Consider the following 21,705-nt stretch of genomic DNA (forward strand, 5'->3'; position numbering starts at 1 on the left):
CCGGTTCACTACAACAACTATTTCTGGTTCGCTACAATATTCCTATTTGCTACACTAGGCCGGTTGGATTTAGTTCTTTTTTTTTGCGAAAAAACTTCCAATCTATTCATCTTCAATCATGGCAGTACAACGAACACCAGAAATAAAAATTACATGCGCTGCTTTAGCTTCAACAAAACTAGTGTAGTGGACTGGTTATGTGCGTCCGATCGTAAGCAGTTGGTTGGCTGTTCGAAACCCCCAATCCTTCCGATCTAGCACCGGCAGCCACTCCGACAGCAACTCCGGAGACGAGGACGAGATGGCGCTCCATATCGCGCTGGAGCGCTCGCGGGTCGATACGGGCGGCAACTGCAGTTCAGGTGCGACGCCACCTGTCGCCCATCCCCGTAGCGCCGACGACGGCGCCGGCCCTTCCCACCTCGCACGCGGATCTACCAGGGCAGCTCAATCGGCATCGTCCGCTCGACAGCCTCCTCCACCTCCGGTCGCTACTCCGCGCGGTTAGCAGTGAGTTCTAATGCCCTCTCCACCGGAGTCAGAGGCATGCACCGCCCGCCGCGAGAGGCAGAGGGTAAGGAGGATGGGGGCGCGTTCGATGAGGGTGTGCAGTCAGTCCACCGCCGCCGCGTGATGCCGTTGCCCGACGAGGAGGAGTGTCTCCTCCAGTGTGTGTACCATCGATCACTTACCACGGCGGAGACGGACGCCCGGCGGCTCCGGAGGACCAACGCCAAGCCGCTCAGGCTCGGCATTGAGCAGTCCAAGCGGGAGGCGGCGGAGGCAGCGGCGAGAGTGGCCAAGCTCAAGCGCAAGCAGGGCCGAATCGTCCGGCGCTTGAAGGGCTACATCGTCATCTTCGATTCTTCCTCCGACAACGAAGGGTCCGACTCCACCGGCTCCGACACCGACCCACCTCTTGTCGCGGACGCCTACAATAGCGCCAGCGACCGGAAGGGCAAAGGGCCGGCGAGGAAGTGGTGAATTCCGGCCTTCTCCTCTTTTATATAATCTAGCTCCTACCTAGTTAGCATTTGCTAAACGGTTGAACTGTATGAATTATGCCTGTTTGGTGATCTTTTGATGACGTTTATGTGAATTATGTCTGTTTGCTATCAGTTTATGTCCTTTTGCTGTTGATTTTGGCCGATTGGTGATCTACGTAGGACTTAAAATGGTTTTGTATGGATATAGGATGCCAGATATGAGATACGCGGATGTGAAGACGTGAATTTAGGGACTGCCCTGCCACTGTCCCCGGAGCGCGGGCGCCTCCACGGGTGTATAAGGTAGTCAGATTTGACAAATGCAGCTGTAGATGCTCTAAGAAAAACCGTCAGGCCACAGCCCACGCCTAGGGCTCAAGCCCCGAATGCACGACTTGATCGTTCTCTCCTTTGTAGACTCATGGCTAGGCCATTCATTGGCCGGAGAACAAGTAGCCCAGCCAGCAGGACGATGCGGCTCCTGACACCTACAATCGGTGAATAACGGTCGAACAATAGAATAAGTGTTGTCCTACTTTTGCAGATTGTGGCAATGTTTATTTTGTTTCAACTCGATTTGCAATCTTGTATTGAACTGTGTACATCATGCCTACTTTGATTAACAATATGGTTGTATGCATCATTTTGATGCAGAGACCAAGATAATCCTTTTTTTAATATGGGGCAATACCTCTTGAAAAGAAAAGAAGAACTAATGCCCAAAACTGAAATGGCAAGGTTACAGCAACCGCAAAGTATTATGTTATGTCCTCCTGCTGAGATTCGCATACAGCAGCATATTGCATGCCCTGCAGCACCTCATACATGGCCAACACAACAAGTTCTGAAGTATGCGCGGACGAGCCGACAGTTACAGACGCTGTTAGGTTAAACACACTTGCACTACAGTTCTCAGAACAAATGAGAGATTCGTCTCGCCTGTTACCACGGAACACGACCCTGGTGAGCAGCGCTGTCTGCTGAATTCTATGTGGCTTTTCCTGACTCTTCCGCTGAAACATCTGCTTTTATTTCCTCTGTAGGAGGCGTCGCTGAATTGGTAGTGCTATCCGCCTCTTCTTTCTTTTCCCCCGAGGATATAGTAGGGTAGACCCCTGGATTTGAGGTCATTCTCAGTTTTCTCACCCTCCACGGGAGGTCCTCCAGATTCAGCTGGCTTTCATCTTGCTTATTCTCTGATACAGGGGCAGACAAATCACACCCTCTGCGGGAGTTACTCCAGATTCAACTGATTTTTCATATTTCCTTACTCTCTCATACAGGTGCAGGAACGTCTCCAGGAAGCTCCAAGAAAGCCTTGCCTTCGGCTGATTCAGTCTTGTAGGATGCTGCATCTGCGGATCTGCCCCCCTAAGGTAGCTCTGAACCAGCGGCTTCTTCAGTTTTCCGTGCGACATCTGCAGCAGGGGCATCTTTCTTCTCTTCTTGAGCAACAGCGCCAGCATCTTCTCTCAAGGGAATTGCCAGCCTCTTCTTTTCTCCCGAGCATTGTCAGCATCTTTGTTCTGCACATCGGTGCCTATGGCTTCTTCAGCATCTTTTATCTCCATGTCGGTGCCTTTGGCTTCTCCAGCATCTTTTATCTCCACATCGGTGTCTTTGGCTTCTCCAGCATCTTTCATCTCAACGTTAGTACCTTTGGCTTCTCAGCATCAGCATGATCTCCAGTTTCAGCTTGTGCATCCTCCTGTTTCCCCCTTTTGCCTCTCTTACAATCAAACCCAATGTCTAATGTGATAAGCTAGAGTAGTTGTGCGTGGACTTCCACAAACAAGATAAAAAAAAGCATCCATCAGCAACGCTGAACGCCAAGATAAAGAACCTGCAGCTTTACTGGAGAAGCTTTCCATCATAAACCAGCACACGTGAGATCACACCCTGGACCCAGGACGCAGTCTCCCTTAGCTGTTCGTCATCAGACTGGGAACAGCACCCAAGAAGCTCCGGGTGGAAGTTGGAATTCTTGAGCAGCAGTTTAATGGAAGGTCCTAGCGCATCCATGAGGTCCCCGACCAAGGCAACTCCAGCTTTGGTCAGACCCTCGTCCCTACAAGGAATATGAACAATAATTCACCACATTGATCCCAGACTTTTTATACAGGCCCCCGTTATACAAGTTGAATGCATACTTTCACAACGTCAGAGGTAAAAAGTTATCAGCATATTGTTATTATGAAACTCATATGCAAACGAAAATGATTGATACATTGACTACGAATTCCATGTCAAAGACATGTCGTGAACTCACTTTGATGTCTCTCGTAACACCAGTTCGGCGAACTGGAAAATATGGCCGGCATAAGGAACCATGAGCTCTGATTTTGAACTTCTGACTCCCTGAAGTATACCTGAATAGGCCTCGAAGATGCTTCGCCTGAGTTCATTTTTATACTCTGTACTGTCATCATCAGGAAGCTCCATAAGAGAGCAAAGCTCTGCAGCTCCTTGCAACATAGGCAGAGTGTATGGAACATATTTATCAAAATGCTCACCAATTGTAAGTGCAATATCTCCTATGCATGACAAAATTGGTGGTTTCACAGAACGATCAAGCTCTGGGCTTGAAAGGAACTTGAGAAGGGTGGACATGATACATATCACAGTAAGGGAGTACCTTGTCATCCAGGGCATGACAGATGTCCGCAAACACACCCACAGAAACACAGCATACTTGATATGCACCGAAATTTGTAAGCCCGTTTCAAGGTACTTGTGAAACTCTGGCATGTATTTCACAAATTCCGGTCCAGTAGCATAAGCAAGAGCACCAATAGCAAGCATTGCTTCTTCAGCACATTAGAACTATCGCATGAAAAAACCTGGAGAAATAACACCATTATTTGGTCAGCAAACTGAACGATTACTGATTTATCATCACAGTTGCTGAACTTTTGAAGGATTACTTGAAGAACACCACATAGCAAGGCTTGAAGGCCACTTTGCTTTTCCTTGTCCTGAGAGGATGCGATCTGAAACTCAAAGGCCTGGTTTAATCTCTTCAAGATCTCTTGCAATAATAACACAATCATGTTCAGGGTGTCTGCAATGCTGCTGCATCTCGCAATCTCGTTAAGTGTTTCATATGCAGATGCACAAAGCCTGGAGTTGATGGAATCAGAACGATCAGCAATGGCAAGGAGAGCTGATACTAATTGACCAAAATAGGGTGACAGCACTGATGACATAGACCCTGCATTCCCATAGCCGTGAGCAAGAAAATACAGGGCACCACAGATCTTCTCTCAGCAACATTGGGAGTCTTTGATACTTGTTAACATAATTTCTATAACATGAGGAAGGTTTGCATTTGTTACTACAGAAACACCACTGGTTGGTGAATGTGGAAACTCAAATGTCCTCGAAAGTGCCCATGCAGTAGTCTCATGAACCAGTGGTGCAAGCTTTTCAACTGAAGGGCCTTCAAGAATGGAACCAAATGCAAATGTAGCAGAGAGGTACAATGGCAACCTTGACAGCCGTTGCAACAAGCCAAAGGCAGGTGCCCCCTGCCATTGATATATTCCAAATTCCATCATCTTCATCTTGATCCTCCTTTTGCTTCAGAAGTGTTTCTCAAAGCATAAGGACAAGCAAAGGAAGGGCCTTTTCAACAAATGGAAATGATATGCGAAACTAACATCACGAGATTCTTCAGCGTCTTCTTGAATTGCATCTTCTTCATCACAGATTGTGCTCTAGAACTAAACAGCTTAAAGTGCAACTTGTTCTTCATCTGCCCTGGCAGCATTTGCTGTCAACTCAAATAATGTCTGCATGTAGGGCTCTAGAAGATCATAGTATGTTGATGCTATGGAGACCAAACACTCAAATGCAGCCTTCCTAATATCAGACTCCTTAGAAATGGCAGTTTCAGAAACTACCTTCATTATGTACTTCCTCTCTGATTCATTCTGAAATTTTGTCTCGGTAAAATCAAGAGCATCGTACAATGCTTTAGCAGCAGCATGTCGGACCCTTGAATTTTCTCCACGTGATTCATACCCTGGACCACAGCAGTAAGAACAGAATTAACTTGATCCTGCTCCAAATCCTTAGGGGATATCTCCTCACAGACGTATCCAATGGCATCCAGGGTAGCGCGCTTCAAAGAAGGGGGTGCATCTGGCTTTGTCATGTTACCTAGAAAGCTTACTATGAGTTCTGGTCATCCTTGACAAGGGATCTCAATGGAAGCAATCTTTGCAACGACTTGTGAAGAACTACGGTGAGCGTCAGATACTGGTGATCCAAGGGTCATCAACAGGGAACCTTTAACCTGTGACTTGACTAAAGGGTCCACACTTATCCATTGTTGTGTACATTTTTGTTTCCTTGCTAAATCTTTTGCATCCAAAGAACTTTTAAGCAGAATGCCAGCAAGCCTTCGAGATACTGGAGATTTATTATCATTTGATAGCTCAGCAGATAATGCTTGCAGAAACTGTGGAAAACTCTGCTCCTTAAATTGCTTGATATTCCCTTCTGCAGCATTTTGTATCTGACCATCATGGGACTGCATAGCTAGCAGAAACTCAGTGATATCCATTAGCTGAACCTGCCGTATGAAGATGGCCGAGGAAAGCATATAAGATACTAAAATCTCAAGGTCAAAAATAAAAAATAAATTGGCAGGCTCCACCTTGGTTCAAAAATAGTCTAGCCTTAATCCAGTTTGCTCAATGGAATCACAAATAATCTAGTTTGCTCTAAAAGCACATATTGTTCATATTGATACAGTGCAAAAATATAAGATAAAAGATAAAAGTAGAACTGCAAGCCTCCAATACAGTGTGGTCACTTCTGGAAAGTGTAGGGAGGGTGCAAGAGATTCAATACATATGTTACTTCGCCTGAGCTGTCGCCAATTACCAGGTCATTAGTTTCTGAATCGTTATTATTTTCCTGAAGGGGGTGATTCTGAATCATTGCTATTTCCCCCAAAGGGAGGTTTCTGAATTACAGTCCACGTATAAAATATGGAACACGACTGTTACTATACAACGTAGATCTCAGTTACCAACATACCGTTTGAATGACCATGAACCATGCTTCTCCACAATCTAATGATGTTTTTCATTAAAAGATGCTCAATAGTTCATCTAAATCAGATAATCTCTAACATCAGAAGCGAGGATCTAACCCACGACAGGCATCTAGAAAATCTAACTTATTCAACAGGGCGTCATACTATAATTGCACTATGACAGACAAAAACGCCAGAAGGCTAGCCTGAGTGGAAAGGCTAAGGCTACTGCAAGCCTGAGTGGAAGTAGCCTTAGCCTTTCCCACTTAGCCATACCATACATGCTTAGTTCGTCGTTTCTCGGCCAGAAAACGGCTCGAATATTTACACGTGTTTCTCAGATTACGTTGGTAATTGGCCAGTTTTTAAAACGGACCTGGATCGATCGTTTTCCTCGCCGGTATTCCGCCCCTGTCTCGGGTGATCCACCTAGACGAGGATGGCCGGAGCCATGGAGGACTGAGGCTGAGGCAATAGCGACCCGTGAGTCTGGCGGATCCCGGCGCATGCGCCCTGCGCAGCTCAAGGTCTCGGCGGCCGGCAGGTTGAGACGGCGACGAGCTGTGGGACGACGTGGCCATCGAAACTGTAGGGACAGGTGGCAGTCGACAACGGCGGCTGAGCGACGAGCTCCGCGGCACTGCTCCCAGACTCGATAGAGGCGGCGGCAGGTGGATCTCGGACCCCAACTCCTGACCGGATGGATCTCATCCTTGCACCTGACCGCATCGCAGTAGGACAAGCGTTGCCACAAGAACAAGCCCGAGGCAGAAGCCTCTAGTGAACCAAATGACCTGGAAAAAATACACCTGTAAAATACTGATATCTTTTGTGGGTTTGTAAAATACACCTGTACTTAATTTACACGTGTATTAGATTACAGGTCTTCCAATCGCGGCCTAAAGAGAATATATTGCAATCACACATGGCATCTGTCGATTTGTTCGTGCATGTGCTGGTGACGCATATTCAGGTTTAAAGAGAAAACGATATTCCAGCCAAACCACCGACAGATATGGACTATCATCACCAAAAAGAGAACACTGAACCAGACAAAACGTGAACAATGAATGCAGAACTTTGTTTGGAAGCAACAGGGGCAGAGAAGCATCAGATTAAGACTGACCAGGAGATTCAACAGTCAACACAAGAATATCATGAACTTTAGTGAGTGCATTTCCCTAGACCATCAGGTAGTACATTTTACCAAATGGCAACCAAAACAAGCATTATTATTCAGTGATATATTGTTAATGAGGGAATGAATTTGAGATTGTATACATACTTGTGTCAGTAATGTAGTTACACCATATGACAACCCAAACTAGTTATGCCTAGAACAAAAACTTGTGGCATGCAGAATGTCCCGGAGGAAGTAGATTCAATCTCCACATGAATTTTTAGTGGCAGTGTTTCCTTTAATACATTATTATGTCATGGCGCTGCTAGAAGGAGGGCGCGAGAGGGCCGGCCGGGGGCCTTTTTGCCCACGGCCGGGCAAGAGGGAAGGGATTTCCTTCTTAATTCTTGCTTGATTAGATTGATACATCTCCTCTCTTTATATAGAGAGGTTTACTTGACTCCCAAGCAAGGCTTACTTACCCCTAAGAAAGCGACCCTTATCTCTAATTAACCCTAAGACTAACGGGCTATACCGCCAGCCCAGGCCATTAGGCCCATTACGTACTCTAACACTACACCCCACCTGGACATGCAGCTTGTCCTCAAGCTGCAGTCGAACCAACTTATAACCATGACTCGACGCAACACAAACCTAACACCTAAAAACAAGCCTTTTACATCTCGCCTTGTTTTATTACTCAACCTGAAATCGACTGGGATGCTTTATTTTGGACCTCTTAACAAAAAAGTGGACACCATCCGCACGTCGGACGTGCACGTGTACAGCCACCTGAATCCCATGGACACCATCTGGACAAAAGGAGTGCATGTGTATGGCCACCTGGAAGTGGTCGCAAGAGCGACCAGCGGAGGCGCCCTCGCGGCGGCCGGCGGCGGAATGCAGTGGTGCTACGCGGTGCGCTCCTGTCGGTGACACCATGCCTTCTCCCCGCCGGACGGCTGTTGGTCTGCACCGCACATAGAAGAGTGGAGGGATGTCGATGGAGAATGGCGAGGAGGGGTGCGCCTCCCCAACCGCCGATGTCGCAGACTTTGAGGCCGCTATTCGTGGGGAAAACAGCATCCCAAGATCCCCGACACAGCTGACGAGATCGAGGTCATTTGTGCAGCGAAGCGCAACTGGGAGGAGCGGCAGCTGCAGACCACGCATCTCCCGCACATGCCGACGCGCTAGGAGGCAGCGCGCAGCAGCCTGCAGCCTCACCGCCGCCGACACGTGGTGGGTAGTGATCCAAGCTGCAAGCGGCGACAGCGACGGCGGGAACTTGATCTGCTGAATGGGGACGCCCTGGGAAAGCGGTGATGGCGACAGCGGGAACTTGATCTGGTGGATCGGGACTCCCGTCAACACGGTCGATGCGGGGCTGGAGCTGACCGGCGATGGCTGCTGCAGTTGCAGCGGCTGCCGCGGCGGAGTGCCGGGTGCGGCGGAGGTCGCCAGGAGCGGTGGTTGCCACTGCAGCCAGGGCGGGGCGACGGTGGCGATGGATGACAGCTGCAGCAGCGGCCCGGTAAGCACAGCGGAGGCCAACTGGTGCGGCGGCTGCCACGGCAGCCAGGACGGGGCGGTGGTGGCGGTGGATGGCAGTTGCAGCGACTGCTGCAGCAGCCCGGCGAGCGCGGCGGAGGCCGCCTGGTGCGGCGACTGCCACGACAGCCAGGACAGGGCGATGGATGGCAGCTGCAGCGGCTGCTGCAACAGCCCTGCGAGTGCGGCGGGGGCCGCCTGGTGCGGCGGCTGCCACGGCAGCCACGGCGGCGCGGTGGCGGTGATGGGTGGCGCAGCCAGGTGCGGCTCATAGGACCCAGCCAAGAACAGGCGGATCTCCTGGACCGCATGTGTTAGGTCCCGCAGCGTCCCGGACACCTCCGGGGTGAGGACGACGGGGGCGGGCGCGATGGAGGATCCTGGCGCGGGCAAGAGCGGGGCGACGATCGTGGTGGTCGCCGGAGGCGACGAGGTGACCAGCAGCAGAACAGACGGGTTGGGCGGCGGTGAAGACATGATCAAACCAAAACTAGTTGATACCAAATTGTTATGGCGCTGCTAGAAGGAGGGCGCGAGAGGGCCGGCCGGGGGCCTTTTTGCCCACGGCCGGGCAAGAGGGAAGGGATTTCCTTCTTAATTCTTGCTTGATTAGATTGATACATCTCCTCTCTTTATATAGAGAGGTTTACTTGACTCCCAAGCAAGGCTTACTTACCCCTAAGAAAGCGACCCTTATCTCTAATTAACCCTAAGATTAACGGGCTATACCGCCAGCCCAGGCCATTAGGCCCATTACATACTCTAACACTACACCCCACCTGGACATGCAGCTTGTCCTCAAGCTGCAGCCGAACCAACTTATAACCATGACTCGACGCAACACAAACCTAACACCTAAAAACAAGCCTTTTACATCTCGCCTTGTTTTATTACTCAACCTGAAATCGACTGGGATGCTTTATTTTGAACCTCTTAACAAAAAAGTGGACACCATCCGCACGTCGGACGTGCATGTGTACAGCCACCTGAATCCCATGGACACCATCTGGACAAAAGGAGTGCATGTGTATGGCCACCTGGAAGTGGTCGCAAGAGCGACCAGCGGAGGCGCCCTCGCGGCGGCCGGCGACGGAATGCAGTGGTGCTACGCAGGGCGCTCCTGTCGGTGACACCATGCCTTCTCCCCGCCGGACGGCTGTTGGTCGGCACCGCACATAGAAGAGTGGAGGGCTGTCGATGGAGAATGGCGAGGAGGGGTGCGCCTCCCCAACCGCCGATGTCGCAGACTTTGAGGCCGCTGTTCGTGGGGAAAACAACATGCCCAAGATCCCCGACACAGCGGACAAGATCGAGGTCCTTTGTGCAGCGAAGCGCAACTGGGAGGAGCGGCAGCTGCAGACCACGCATCTCCCACACACGTCGACGCGCTAGGAGGCGGCGCGCAGCAGCCTGCAGCCTCACCGCCGCCGACACGTGGTGGGTAGTGATCCAAGCTGCAAGCGGCGACGGCGACGGCGGGAACTTGATCTGCTGAATGGGGACGCCCTGGGGAAGCGGTGATGGCGACGGCGGGAACTTGATCTGGTGGATCGGGACTCCTGTCAACGCGGTCGATGCGGGGCTGGAGCTGACCGGCGATGGCTGCTGCAGTTGCAGCGGGTGCTGCAGCGGAGTGCCGGGTGCGGCGGAGGTCGCCAGGAGCGGTGGTTGCCACTGCAGCCAGGGCGGGGCGACGGTGGCGGTGGATGACAGCTGCAGTAGCGGCCCGGTTAGCGCGGCGGAGGCCAACTGGTGCGGCGGCTGCCACGGCAGCCAGGACGGGGCGGTTGTGGCGGTGGATGGCAGCTGCAGCGGCTGCTGCAGCAGCCCGGCGAGCGCGGCGGAGGCCGCCTGGTGCGGCGGCTGCCACGGCAGCCAGGACGGGGCGATGGATGGCAGCTGCAGCGGCTGCTGCAACAGCCCTGCGAGTGCGGCGGGGGCCGCCTGGTGCGGCGGCTGCCACGGCAGCCACGGCGGCGCGGTGGCGGTGATGGGTGGCGCAGCCGGGTGCGGCCCGTAGGACCCAGCCAAGAACAGGCGGATCTCCTGGACCGCATGTGTTAGGTCCCGCAGCGCCCCGGACACCTCCGGGGTGAGGACGACGGGGGCGAGCGCGACGGAGGATCCCGGCGCGGGCAAGAGCGGGGCGACGATCATGGTGGTCGCCGGAGGCGACGAGGTGACCAGCAGCGGAACAGACGGGTTGGGCGGCGGTGAAGACATGATCGAACCGAAACTAGTTGATACCAAATTGTTATGGCGCTGCTAGAAGGAGGGCGCGAGAGGGCCGGCCGGGGGCCTTTTTGCCCACGGCCGGGCAAGAGGGAAGGGATTTCCTTCTTAATTCTTGCTTGATTAGATTGATACATCTCCTCTCTTTATATAGAGAGGTTTACTTGACTCCTAAGCAAGGCTTACTTACCCCTAAAAAAGCGACCCTTATCTCTAATTAACCCTAAGACTAACGGACTATACCGCCAGCCCAGGCCATTAGGCCCATTACGTACTCTAACATATTATTATTATTTCTGCACAATCCATGGGTCAAATTCAGAAACCACTAGACAAGCGATGAGGTAAAACTTCCTAACACTACCAGGCAAGTGGACTTAAAAGAGCACATCTAAAGAGTACATTTCCAGCCTGCAGAATCAATCTCCATGCAACTTCGTAAATCATTTCACATTCCAAGATGATACACACAAAAACATAAACAATACTAAAAACATGGTCTGGTAGTTTAACTCCCATGTAAAAGCTTGACTACAACAGTAATACACTATGTCCTTATCGTTCTGCTACCTTGCCTATTTTGCACCTATGCCCAGTAAGAGGAATATGAGAATTTAATATTAAGAACAATAGTATAGAATAGTCAATGGTTATTGAAAACAGGGAAAGATTCACCAACTCCACATACAGAGAGTTACAGACTAAAGCTTTCAGCTACCGAATTAGCTCACATTCTCATCCATTGGAGATATGTTTAGTAATTTTATTCAATCATTGAAAAAAAAATAGATGCTGTGATAATTCCTAACTATCGTACAAGTGATCAGGTTGCACAATATGAAGAACAATGGTAAGGCATTTGTGATGACAAAAGTAAATAGCAGAATAAATATAGGAAACTGCAACATGCAACCATACCTTCAGATTTGTGTCTTTTTCAACGCTTTCTTTAGACCAGCCACGCAATTAAAAGGTGCCTGTGCAATGAAGAGCACATAATTAACAACAGACTCCCGCAATTCTACAAGTAGATAGTGCAGGTTCTAAGCATAAACTAGGTTTAGAATGTGGAAACCACATGAGTACAACCAGGGTTTCAGATCTTGGGAACCAGAAGAGAAAAAATCAGCACCTGGCGAGTTCATGTTAACTAGGTCCAGGATGGAAATTTTTAGTTTCAATTGTTTCAAAATAACATATCACAGAAACTGTTATAAACATGTGCAATTTGGGGGTGCTTAGGGAGTGAACCAGACTGTCTCTAGAAAACCAAAGAAGATGTGGTTTGGTTTACAGGACAGCAACCGCCAGTTTAACAAACCATTGATACTAACCAGGAGTCAATAAAGTGGTTTTACAAATATGTATTAGTTAATTATTCCAAGTAATGTTCATCAATCATCATTGCCTTGGTCAAAATGTTTTATCTGCCCGTGAACTGATAAACCAAAAAAACGTGCATTGCTGCTGTGCTCAAGAAGAATAGTCATGGTGAGCTGATTACAAATTGGAGTTGGGATTTGAGGTACAAAAGAGCACATGTTCACCAAACCTGCCTTTTGTCTAACTTCACAAGCATAATTCAGCTAAAACTAATAAATGAAATTGTGCGCCATTTAATTTTATGTCTGCTCCAGTTAAAACTGCAATTCTAATGAATTGGCGAAAAATGAGCTTCATAAATACTAACTCCATGTCATCTACGAAGAAAAAAATTACACATTTAGAGATGTATGCAGATGGTATACCTAAATGAAGGTAAGATGACTAGATGAGCTCAACGAAATATTGGTTTCACCATGCTCTGAAGTGCCAATGATAAAATCATATCCTTCCTGGAAGTGGTGAAACAAAATTAAGTAATGATAACTCAGATATTTATGTACAACATAAGGCTGAGTTCAAAACAACTGAGAACACCTTGATCTCGCATTTGCAGTATATAACAGCCATACAAGCAGTACCTTATATGGTGAACCATTGGTAACACCACATAAATTTGCAGCATAGCGGAGTTTATAGCCCAATATGATCCCATTTCTTCTTTGGGTGAGGACGGTGCAGTGATTTTCCTTACACAAGCTAGATGCACGTAAAGTTACAATTAAATGAAAAAATAACATAAGTAAAGTACAGTTCAAGTTACTCAGACAGAACTAGACGAGGGCAGAGAAATGTACGTCACAGGTAGATATTTTTGGCAACTTCAAAAATTAAACAACTGTGGCTTTCCATTATGTATGTAAACTTTAATGGGACTGGCCCAAAATTGAAGTGGGTGCAACGAGAACATTTGGTGGACTGAAAATCAATATGTGGAAAATTCGTAGGCAAATCATTACTAAGGTTACGTAAACAGGATATATAGATTACAAAAAAGATGCCTAAATTCTACAAGCATTACAGAAAACTTTATATGGAACATCAATATAACCATGTTTAGTGCCTTGATAAATGAAATGGTCATTTACCTATTGTGATGTCTCTGTTGGTTCTCATGGCTACAGTTACTTGTTTTCCTTGTTCTAGGATTTGCTCAACCAGATTCTGCAAAACTGTGATAAATAGAATTCAACATACATAGGCAATTTAAGAGTAAATGGGTCAAGGGTTGTCCAAAGAAAGACATGCAGACATTTTGTTTAATACGTGAAGCAACAAAATCACATGTTCTATCATGGGTCTACCATGGCGCCACGATGAGAGGGGGGTACGTTCATACATGATGTCCCTTTTATAAGAAAGGCTTGACTTGACACCATCAAAACTTTCCTAGCAAAACATATCCTTATCTTCCTATTTAAACTTATCACTTGCTAACCATGTAGATATCCTGCCAACTAAATAACCTACTATACTTATCTTGTTAATATTAGTTGATCACGAGATTGACTCCTCTTGGTGACACCCTACATCGTTCAGCCTTGACAACGCCCATGACATCTTCATTTTCCAACATTCCACACCAAAAAATTTATACGAACACTCTAATTTGAAAACAGTCAAAACACAATAAATGCTGTGTAAAACAGTCAGAACAAAGTAAAATATCAAAGTACAACGTTGGATTCTCACCCTAAGTTGGGCTGGCCGCAGCTCTGCCATCCCCACTGTGACAGACTCCCTGGAGAATGGGTAGCTAAGGAGAGAAGACCAAGGTGCAAAAGGAGGAGTTTGGCTGAGCAAGGTGTTCCAGGGTATGAGCAAGGACTTCCAGTATGGCAAATCATATTAAGGCGGCGTTGGAGCGATGGCGGTGTGAACTGCCATGAGTAGCTAGTGTTGCCTGTGTTCACTTTGTTTACATGTATGATATTTGATCCCGGCACTTGCGGCCGAAGTCCTGTGATGTGCAAACGCTTGTTTGCAGGTTACCTAAAAACAATAATTATCAAAGTAAAACACTATTACACATAGTGGTGGTGAGTGCTATTATAGACCTACTATAACTTGTCTTCAACATAACCCAGTTACTAGAGATGATGATTTGTAATTGAACAAGTATTTTTATAATCTCTGTTGAGATGATGATTTAAAAAAAAAGTTGCGGCTGCTCACCTTGACAATTCTGTACAATCCAGAGGTTCCAGAAGCACTTCCACCTTGTGCAATTTCAACCACTGGCTTTAGGTCCACCACCATTCCACCAACCGTTGACCTGGTGACTTTGCAAACGTGCCTTCCAGCTTTAAGGTAGAGAGACAAGAGCCACCTATTGGGAACACATAGTGCTGCAACATTGTGGACCTGAAGTTTGTGTACACCACTGACAAGGCTGCTTGTGCAGATTACATATCCACTCAGCACTCAGTTGCATTTTGACATGGTAACAGAAAGAAAAAGATAGGCTTTCTTCCCACACAACTCCTCTCTCATGATCTTTCATGCAGTGGATATCATCAAATATAACCCAACTAACTTTGATCACCTTAGAACACTACAAAGCATCACCCTCAGGATTTCTGTCGTCATGACCAGGCAAGTAGCGTTAGGCTTAAGTCTGACATCCCTAGCCATCAAACCGACGTCAGAACCAATCTTCTCTCTTCTTCTACTCAGAAATCATCTAACAAATCATTGGGGGGTGGGCGGGGAGCAGACCCTCCTATAGGGGCACTTGCTGGAGAATCATCGGGAGCTTGATGCACAAATACACCATCTTTGCAGCCATGTCGGTTGCATACTCGTACCTCTTTCAAAAGTTCATCGATTGTAGTAAACTTAGCACCATCACGGTTCACTATCGGCTCAGGTACTGCTCCTGATAGCACCTGGGCCACATACTCCATACTAACTCGAGCATAATGTCCATAATTTCCAATCCAAAAGATGTTGTCAGGAAAACACCCAATCGGAACCAAATGAGCAGCTAAAAATGAATCGCATATTGACTTTAACACACATTGCAGGCGTGCAGCCTCTGGGAAATGAGTACACATGATTGTTATTGCCTTCCTCAAACTGTAAGAACCACCACCGTCTGATTTATACAAGGTATCAAAAGAGTGTCTCAGTGCACCAAGCCCCAGGCTCGTACTCTCGTATCCCGGTGGATATAGCCGGCAATAATTGCCTCCAAACTTCAATATTTTTTGCCCTTGTGGAGCCATACAGCTATCAGCACCCGACATCAACTCAAATCCACCCCCTAGTCCACCCGTCCAGCCAACAAGATATAAATTATTGCCATAAATGTTCAGAGTAATTGTACGACCTCTGTACTGAAGCGTCATGTAGAAAGTTCCATTCCCAGGGGTTGTGAAGATCTCATGCCCCTCTCCACACAGGCTGGAAATATCCACACATGTGCCGTTGTCCCGGCACCATGCGCGAAGACGTCGGATTCCTTCTCTGTAACTTTCCAAGCTACTTTCATCATCTGCATCTAAAGTCTAAACATACAAGAGCAGTATTGCCAGAGCTGCTCCCCCCACCACCAGATGATGATCTGACATTATTTTCCTTGGTTTTTCTCAACCTTATTACTTTATCATCTTTATCTTTACCATCTTTATCCCTTAGTTTATTCTGTGCATATAAAACAGGTAGACTTTAGCAAATATGAAGTGTCTAATTTAAGAACTGTAAATCAATACTCGACGGCAAAGTGTTACAATAAAATGACATTTTAGGGAATTTCTTAATAACGTTTGCAAGTAACAAGTTGAGAAAAAAAATGCAAGATTAAACTCGTACTATTTATGCTACATAATTAACCTGTGAAATTACACTGAGATCTTAGAACTTAGCTCCTACCTTTTTTTTCCTGTGTCCTGATTTCGCATAGGCCATTATATCTTCAGCAGTCCAATTTAGCATGGGAAGGGCGGTCTGAAATGACAAATGCATAACTGTCAATACTCACTTTCGAGCATCTCACAATACATTTTCTTCGCAATATAAGCTAAACAGGAAGCATAACATGTTTCGCTGCAAATAGACAGGACAGTTTCTTTAGACTAATTTCCTGAAAAGATCCCAGTATGATTAACACCTGCAGGTTTAGTCAGATGCCACGAGCTCAGTTCCCTATCAAATAATGCAGTAATAACGGCCCATTGTTATACTAATGAGAGGGTTCATGTGTTCGCCAAAGCCGGTAGTAATATTCTGGTTCTTTGGTTTGTTGGAGTGATGTTGCTCTAGACTATGCTATTCCAGCACCATGTAAGAACTGTGTTAATGTTATGCGATCAATAAAGCCAGAAGTTCACTAAAAAGGAATTCATGAAAAGAAAACAATATGCATGCTTCTAAATAATTTGAAGTTTGTGTAAAAAATAATATTTTCACATTGTCAGATAATGCAGTAATCTATATAGCATATAGTTTCCAACTCAAATTTAAGCTTTTCTTTGGCGAATAACTAAAATTGAAGCTGACTACCAAGTCATTCCAATTTCACACACCATAAATCCTCTATCTCTCTATGCTGCTTCACCGGATGACACATACTCCTTTGGGCTAAAGCCAGACAACGTCGGCCCTCTTCCACCATCATCACCTCCTCCCTTCCTCTCGGCATTCAGCCAACCATCGTCACCTCCTCCCTTCCTCTCGGCGTTCAGCCCAACACCTCCACTAATCAAGCCCAACTAGCGCGATCCTTTCCTACTATCACATCCTCTTTCCCTCCCTCCTGGCCGCCGCCGCTCTGTATTACCAAGCCTCCATTGAAATCAAGAGCGGGCCTGAATCAGCATAACCTGTTGATCTGTTCGGTGACGAGTAGCAATCTCCAACTAGAAGCTCTGGCTTGTGGGTATTTTTTTTCCAGATAAGTAGATCTCGGTTTTTCGTGCCAATAGCCTTTTTTGAAGTTTTTATTTATAGGAAATATGGTTTATAGGTATCTCCCATACACTGTGCCGTATATTGGGGTAACTACTTGAGGACTATACACTAGCCTAAGCAGCATGGGAATAATAACTCACCACCTCAAAATTCTTGAAGTTTTGTGTGTCCAATTCATCAATAACTTCGGGTATGAAAGCTGCTTCCATCTGATATAGCTTTTCCAATTCAACGCTTCTAAACCATGGATAAGCCTGTAGGAAGGATCATGGATGACCACAAATTCAAAACTCAAAAACAAAACAGATAATCTGAATGATTTTTACCTTTATCATATGTGATCTGTTCATTACAAATATCTGATTCACATTACATAATAGCTTATTGATTAGATCTTTAGCTTCTGATGAAAGTCTGGCCTCTTCAGAAAATTTAAGATGGCTTCTCCCATTTACTATCTGCACAATTAGGCTCACCTTAGTGGTAACAAGAATCCACATACAAAATCACAAATCATGCAAGCACATGGCTTAGCTATAATTGATGTAAAGACAGTATTCAAATTTACCTTCCTACACATTGACATTGGATCTTCGGAATAAAATGGTGCATAACCCACAAGCATCTCATACATAATAGCTCCATGTGACCACCTATAAAATGTAAATATGAGAAAAAGAAATATCATTTAGCCATGCATTATATGAGTTAGTAGAAACAAAAAAACTAACCAGTCACATTCCATTGGACATCCTTTCTTCAATAGGACCTCAAGAGAAGTATAATCAGCAACACCGACAGTTGAATAAGCCTGAAACTCCTGTAAACATCATATATAAATGAATGCAGAGCCAAGACAATAATACCAGGCAAAAGATAACAGAGCCACAGCAATGATCGTACACATGGATGCTCTTGGGTGTAAACAAATGACTGATTTGTAATCTGCTTAGAAACATTATTTAAACAATCTATCATGTAAATGGATTTCATATGCTAATGAAACACACTGAAGAAATTTATTTCCACGTTCAGCACTGGAGAAACACACTGCTTTGTAATCTGCTTAGAAACAAGTGGTTCAGACATATAAATGCCAGCGCTAATTGATTATGGGTTAAAGTAAAGGACAAATACTATCTACATCAAAGAATGGTGTTGATAATAAAAATTGTAATATACTTCAAAAGCAAAAATAAAACATAACTGGTATCACCCATTATCCAATAATACATTGTAATGACCCCTTAAAAATACCGAAGAACCAAATCCGATAAATAACTCACCTCGACTTCTATAGGCTTTGAAAACTTCTCATGGGCTACAAGTGGAAGGCCACTTTTGTCCTATGAAATAGCAGTCAGGAAGTTACACCCTCAAAAACACAGTGGAGACTAAATATAATAATGCATGAAGTGAGCAACTTTGAATTTCAATTGCAACTTGTCCAAAGGACTAAAATTACTAACTGCGAAATAATTCGTGGGATGTGTCAGGCTTACAAAGTGAGATTTTAAATCATATGCATATCTGTCTGGAATGCCCATAGACTCTACCCATCCATAAGAAGACTCAGTCTCTGGGTTCCAACAGTTAGCAGCACAGTGAGCCATCTCATTAAATAGATGTTTCCTGAAGGGCAATCGGCCCTTATCAATTCCCAGACGTGTTTGGAAAGGATAGACCCTTCCAACTAAGTAACCAAGTGTCTCATTATTAACAGTTCCCTGTAAGGAAGAAACATAAAATAAAAGTTTAAGAAATGTAAGCAACCCGCATCTAATCTGTAATCTATAACAGAAGAAAAAGGCTTTAGGGAAGTCTCTAATTACTAAGTATAAAGATACAAAATGCCATGTTTGCAACAAACAACAAAAAATTAGCAACAACAATAATAAGTGACCAGTTGGTGCAACTCAGCACGTGCAAATGGAGATTTGAAAACACACAAATGCACCAACCAAGAAAGATTTCAGAGGGCTTAAACTTTCAATAGCTGGGAAAACCCTCAAGCCTCAACTGCAGTGGTACGAGTTGCACACCAATTTGTCTACTTAGGGAAAATATGTTATATGTGTATGAATCCTGGGGGTTATTTTGAGATGCTTAACAGCACAATTATGTTTTCTGAAAACTGTCTAGACTCACCCTACAACAGGAATATTTTTTCCTGAAAGTAAATATATTATTTGAGGAATATTTTTTTCCTGAAAGTAAATATATTATTTGAACTTGGAAAGATGGCACAAGTAATGTGGAAAGCTCCATGCTTACAACCAGAAACAAAAATAAAGTTAACAGTTCAAAAACTCGAAAAAGAAGAACATTGAAGGACCTGACAGTGATCTCCACGGCTGGCATGAACGATGTCAATTATGCCTACTTTCTTCTCTGTGCCTCTTTTACGCCAAGCCTCGGTCATCTAGTTACAACAAATTGACACACAGAGAATTGTAAATTAACTTCGCCTGAAAATACAGTTACTGTAATAGATATTCTTTTATCTTGTCCTGACAAACTGCAAACTTAATGAACATGATTTATAATACCTGCAACTGCCTTGATTCTTCTGATTCAGATGTTACCTCTGATGGTGTCAAACCAATCTGAAATGAAAAAACTGAAAGTACTTCCAGAATTAGATAAATATAAAGGGAGTGGTCAATTTGAATCGAGAGCAAATTGCAGTAATAGATAAAATTGTTGAATTGGTCTATTGGAACAACTGGTGGTTTCAAAAAAGAGGGGATATGTCTAGTGTGAACCACTGGCTAGGTGCAATTCTGGATAACTGCTCAAGTGCAACTGACAGGTATCCTTCACAATTTGACGTTGAAAACTAAATTAGTATGGGGGCAAAAGAAAAGAAATCTCCACAAATAGTAACGTCTGAATCTATCTATTTCCAATTTTTCACCACTACATATTTTTGAAACATTGCTCAAATAGTCATTATACTAACTTTAAAAAAACTGAATGACTTCTAGTATATTTATTAATGCTTGAATTGAACCAAATGAGTCCAGACATGCTGTTCAAATTTAGTAGTTAAATTCTTTGCCACTAAGAGCCTGTTCGGCAGTCATCCAGCTCCTCAAAATACGGGAGCCGGCGGAGCGCCACTTTGATGACTCCAGAAAAATAGGCTACCGCGCCGCTCCGCTCCAGCCGCTCCAGGAGCTGAGGCGTGGAGCGGAGAGCTGCCGAACAGGGCCTAAATGTATGTTAACAGGTCAAAGTTTCTCCAAGCATATAATTCTAAATGCAATACGAGTTTTTATAAAGATGAAATGATGGTATATAGCACATGTTTAAATCAAATTAGACAGCAGAGTCATCAGGCATCAGATAACATGCACACCTAAGTGTACCACACGCAGACAGATTCTAGATTGGTATCGAATGCAAGCGAACAAGCATGGATCAAACTGAGCCACCGAACAACCTGGAATATTTCATACGAATGGCTACTCGTACCTCCATTTCCCCGGTGTTAGCAGCCTCTTGCAGTAGCCCAGATCCTTCCATGCCCTTCTGATTCTGATGTCGAGACGCACGGTCCACAGACGCCAGGACACGCTTCAGGGCCGCAATCTCTGGATCTGGAATTTGACGACACGTTGAACAGGGAGTCATGGCTTTTTCTCAGATTCTTTTTGGACAAATCCAAGGGTTGGAAGAAGCAAGGAAGCACGCCGATTGGACTTACTGCTTGGGCGCCATTTGGTCTGGAAGAAGATGGCGCTGCCATCGCCCAGCCCGCCGCCTCCGCCGCCTGGTCTGCCCTTGGGCCAGAAGCTTCCCATAGACGGGGTGGCCGTGTACTTGCCGCATCGCCCCATCAAGCTTCGGATGACAACACCGATGATGTAGCCGCCTCCCGCGGCGCCCCATCTTCCGCCGCCGCCGCTCATCCTCTGGGCAGGGAGCTAAACCTAGAGCTAGGGTCTATGGCTTCGTCGCGAATCGCGGTTTGGTGTGCGTACGGATGCGTGATGGCTTACAAAGGAAGCCTCTTCAGGCTGCTTTATGCAGTGGGAGGGGGCGAGGGGCGGGAAGGGAGAGAGAGAGAGGGTTGTGTGGGAGGGGGGAGAGACCGAGGTGGGATTTTCCGCGGAGTGTATAATGCCTTACAGCTGGCAACTGGTAAGAGGCGATTTTGTATTGGTTGACTATCTTTGACGTGGAGCACTCTCTCCATGACGATTTACATCGGTTGTTTCTTGTTTATAAAGTCAGAAAAAAAATCTTATGAAAAAGTTATTTGGGGAACCACATGTTTTTGGCGAAAAACCGAACGCTCCCTATGTCGTTAGTTTCAGATCTTGCCGTCAGTTATCAAATCATAGTTTCACTAGCGGGCGAGGCGTGTGAGGGCCGACATCACTGTTTTGGCCCTTAAGCATGATTGGTTTCGAACTGTTTCGCGATTTGATCCTTCTCCTACCATCGTAGTCCCTGATGGTAAGGTAACACAA

General features: G+C 45.9%; 2 protein-coding genes across 4 annotated transcripts; both read right to left on the reverse strand.

The window, feature by feature from the left end:
- Positions 1–1,799: 1,799 nt before the first annotated feature.
- Positions 1,800–5,541, reverse strand: LOC119272877 (importin subunit beta-1-like). 2 transcript variants are annotated; one of them, XR_005134802.1, is made up of 3 exons: positions 3,622–5,541; positions 3,256–3,442; positions 1,800–3,054 (listed from the first exon to the last, which is right to left on the reverse strand). XR_005134802.1 is itself a non-coding variant. In XM_037554234.1 (2 exons), the coding sequence occupies exons 1-2, from the start codon at positions 3,786–3,788 to the stop codon at positions 2,838–2,840; spliced, it is 750 nt and encodes a 249-aa protein (XP_037410131.1). In that variant the 5' UTR covers positions 3,789–5,541; the 3' UTR covers positions 1,800–2,837. The 2 variants fall into 2 exon arrangements, 1 of the variants encoding a protein (XP_037410131.1); XM_037554234.1 differs by having other exon boundaries at positions 3,256–5,541.
- A 10,170-nt stretch (positions 5,542–15,711) lies between these two features.
- On the reverse strand, positions 15,712–21,293 carry LOC119272879. Of its 2 annotated transcripts, none has more exons than XM_037554236.1 (12): positions 20,937–21,293; positions 20,705–20,829; positions 19,777–19,833; positions 19,563–19,649; positions 18,730–18,954; positions 18,514–18,573; positions 17,959–18,047; positions 17,796–17,880; positions 17,554–17,685; positions 17,368–17,481; positions 16,190–16,264; positions 15,712–15,961 (listed from the first exon to the last, which is right to left on the reverse strand). In XM_037554236.1, exons 1-12 carry the CDS (start codon positions 21,139–21,141, stop codon positions 15,809–15,811), a joined length of 1,407 nt encoding a protein of 468 aa, XP_037410133.1. In that variant the 5' UTR covers positions 21,142–21,293; the 3' UTR covers positions 15,712–15,808. The 2 variants fall into 2 exon arrangements, with proteins under 2 accessions (XP_037410133.1, XP_037410132.1); XM_037554235.1 differs by having other exon boundaries at positions 17,554–17,703.
- Positions 21,294–21,705: the final 412 nt, after the last annotated feature.

Source organism: Triticum dicoccoides, chromosome 3A, assembly GCF_002162155.2.
Source record: "Triticum dicoccoides isolate Atlit2015 ecotype Zavitan chromosome 3A, WEW_v2.0, whole genome shotgun sequence".
NCBI lineage: Eukaryota > Viridiplantae > Streptophyta > Magnoliopsida > Poales > Poaceae > Triticum > Triticum dicoccoides.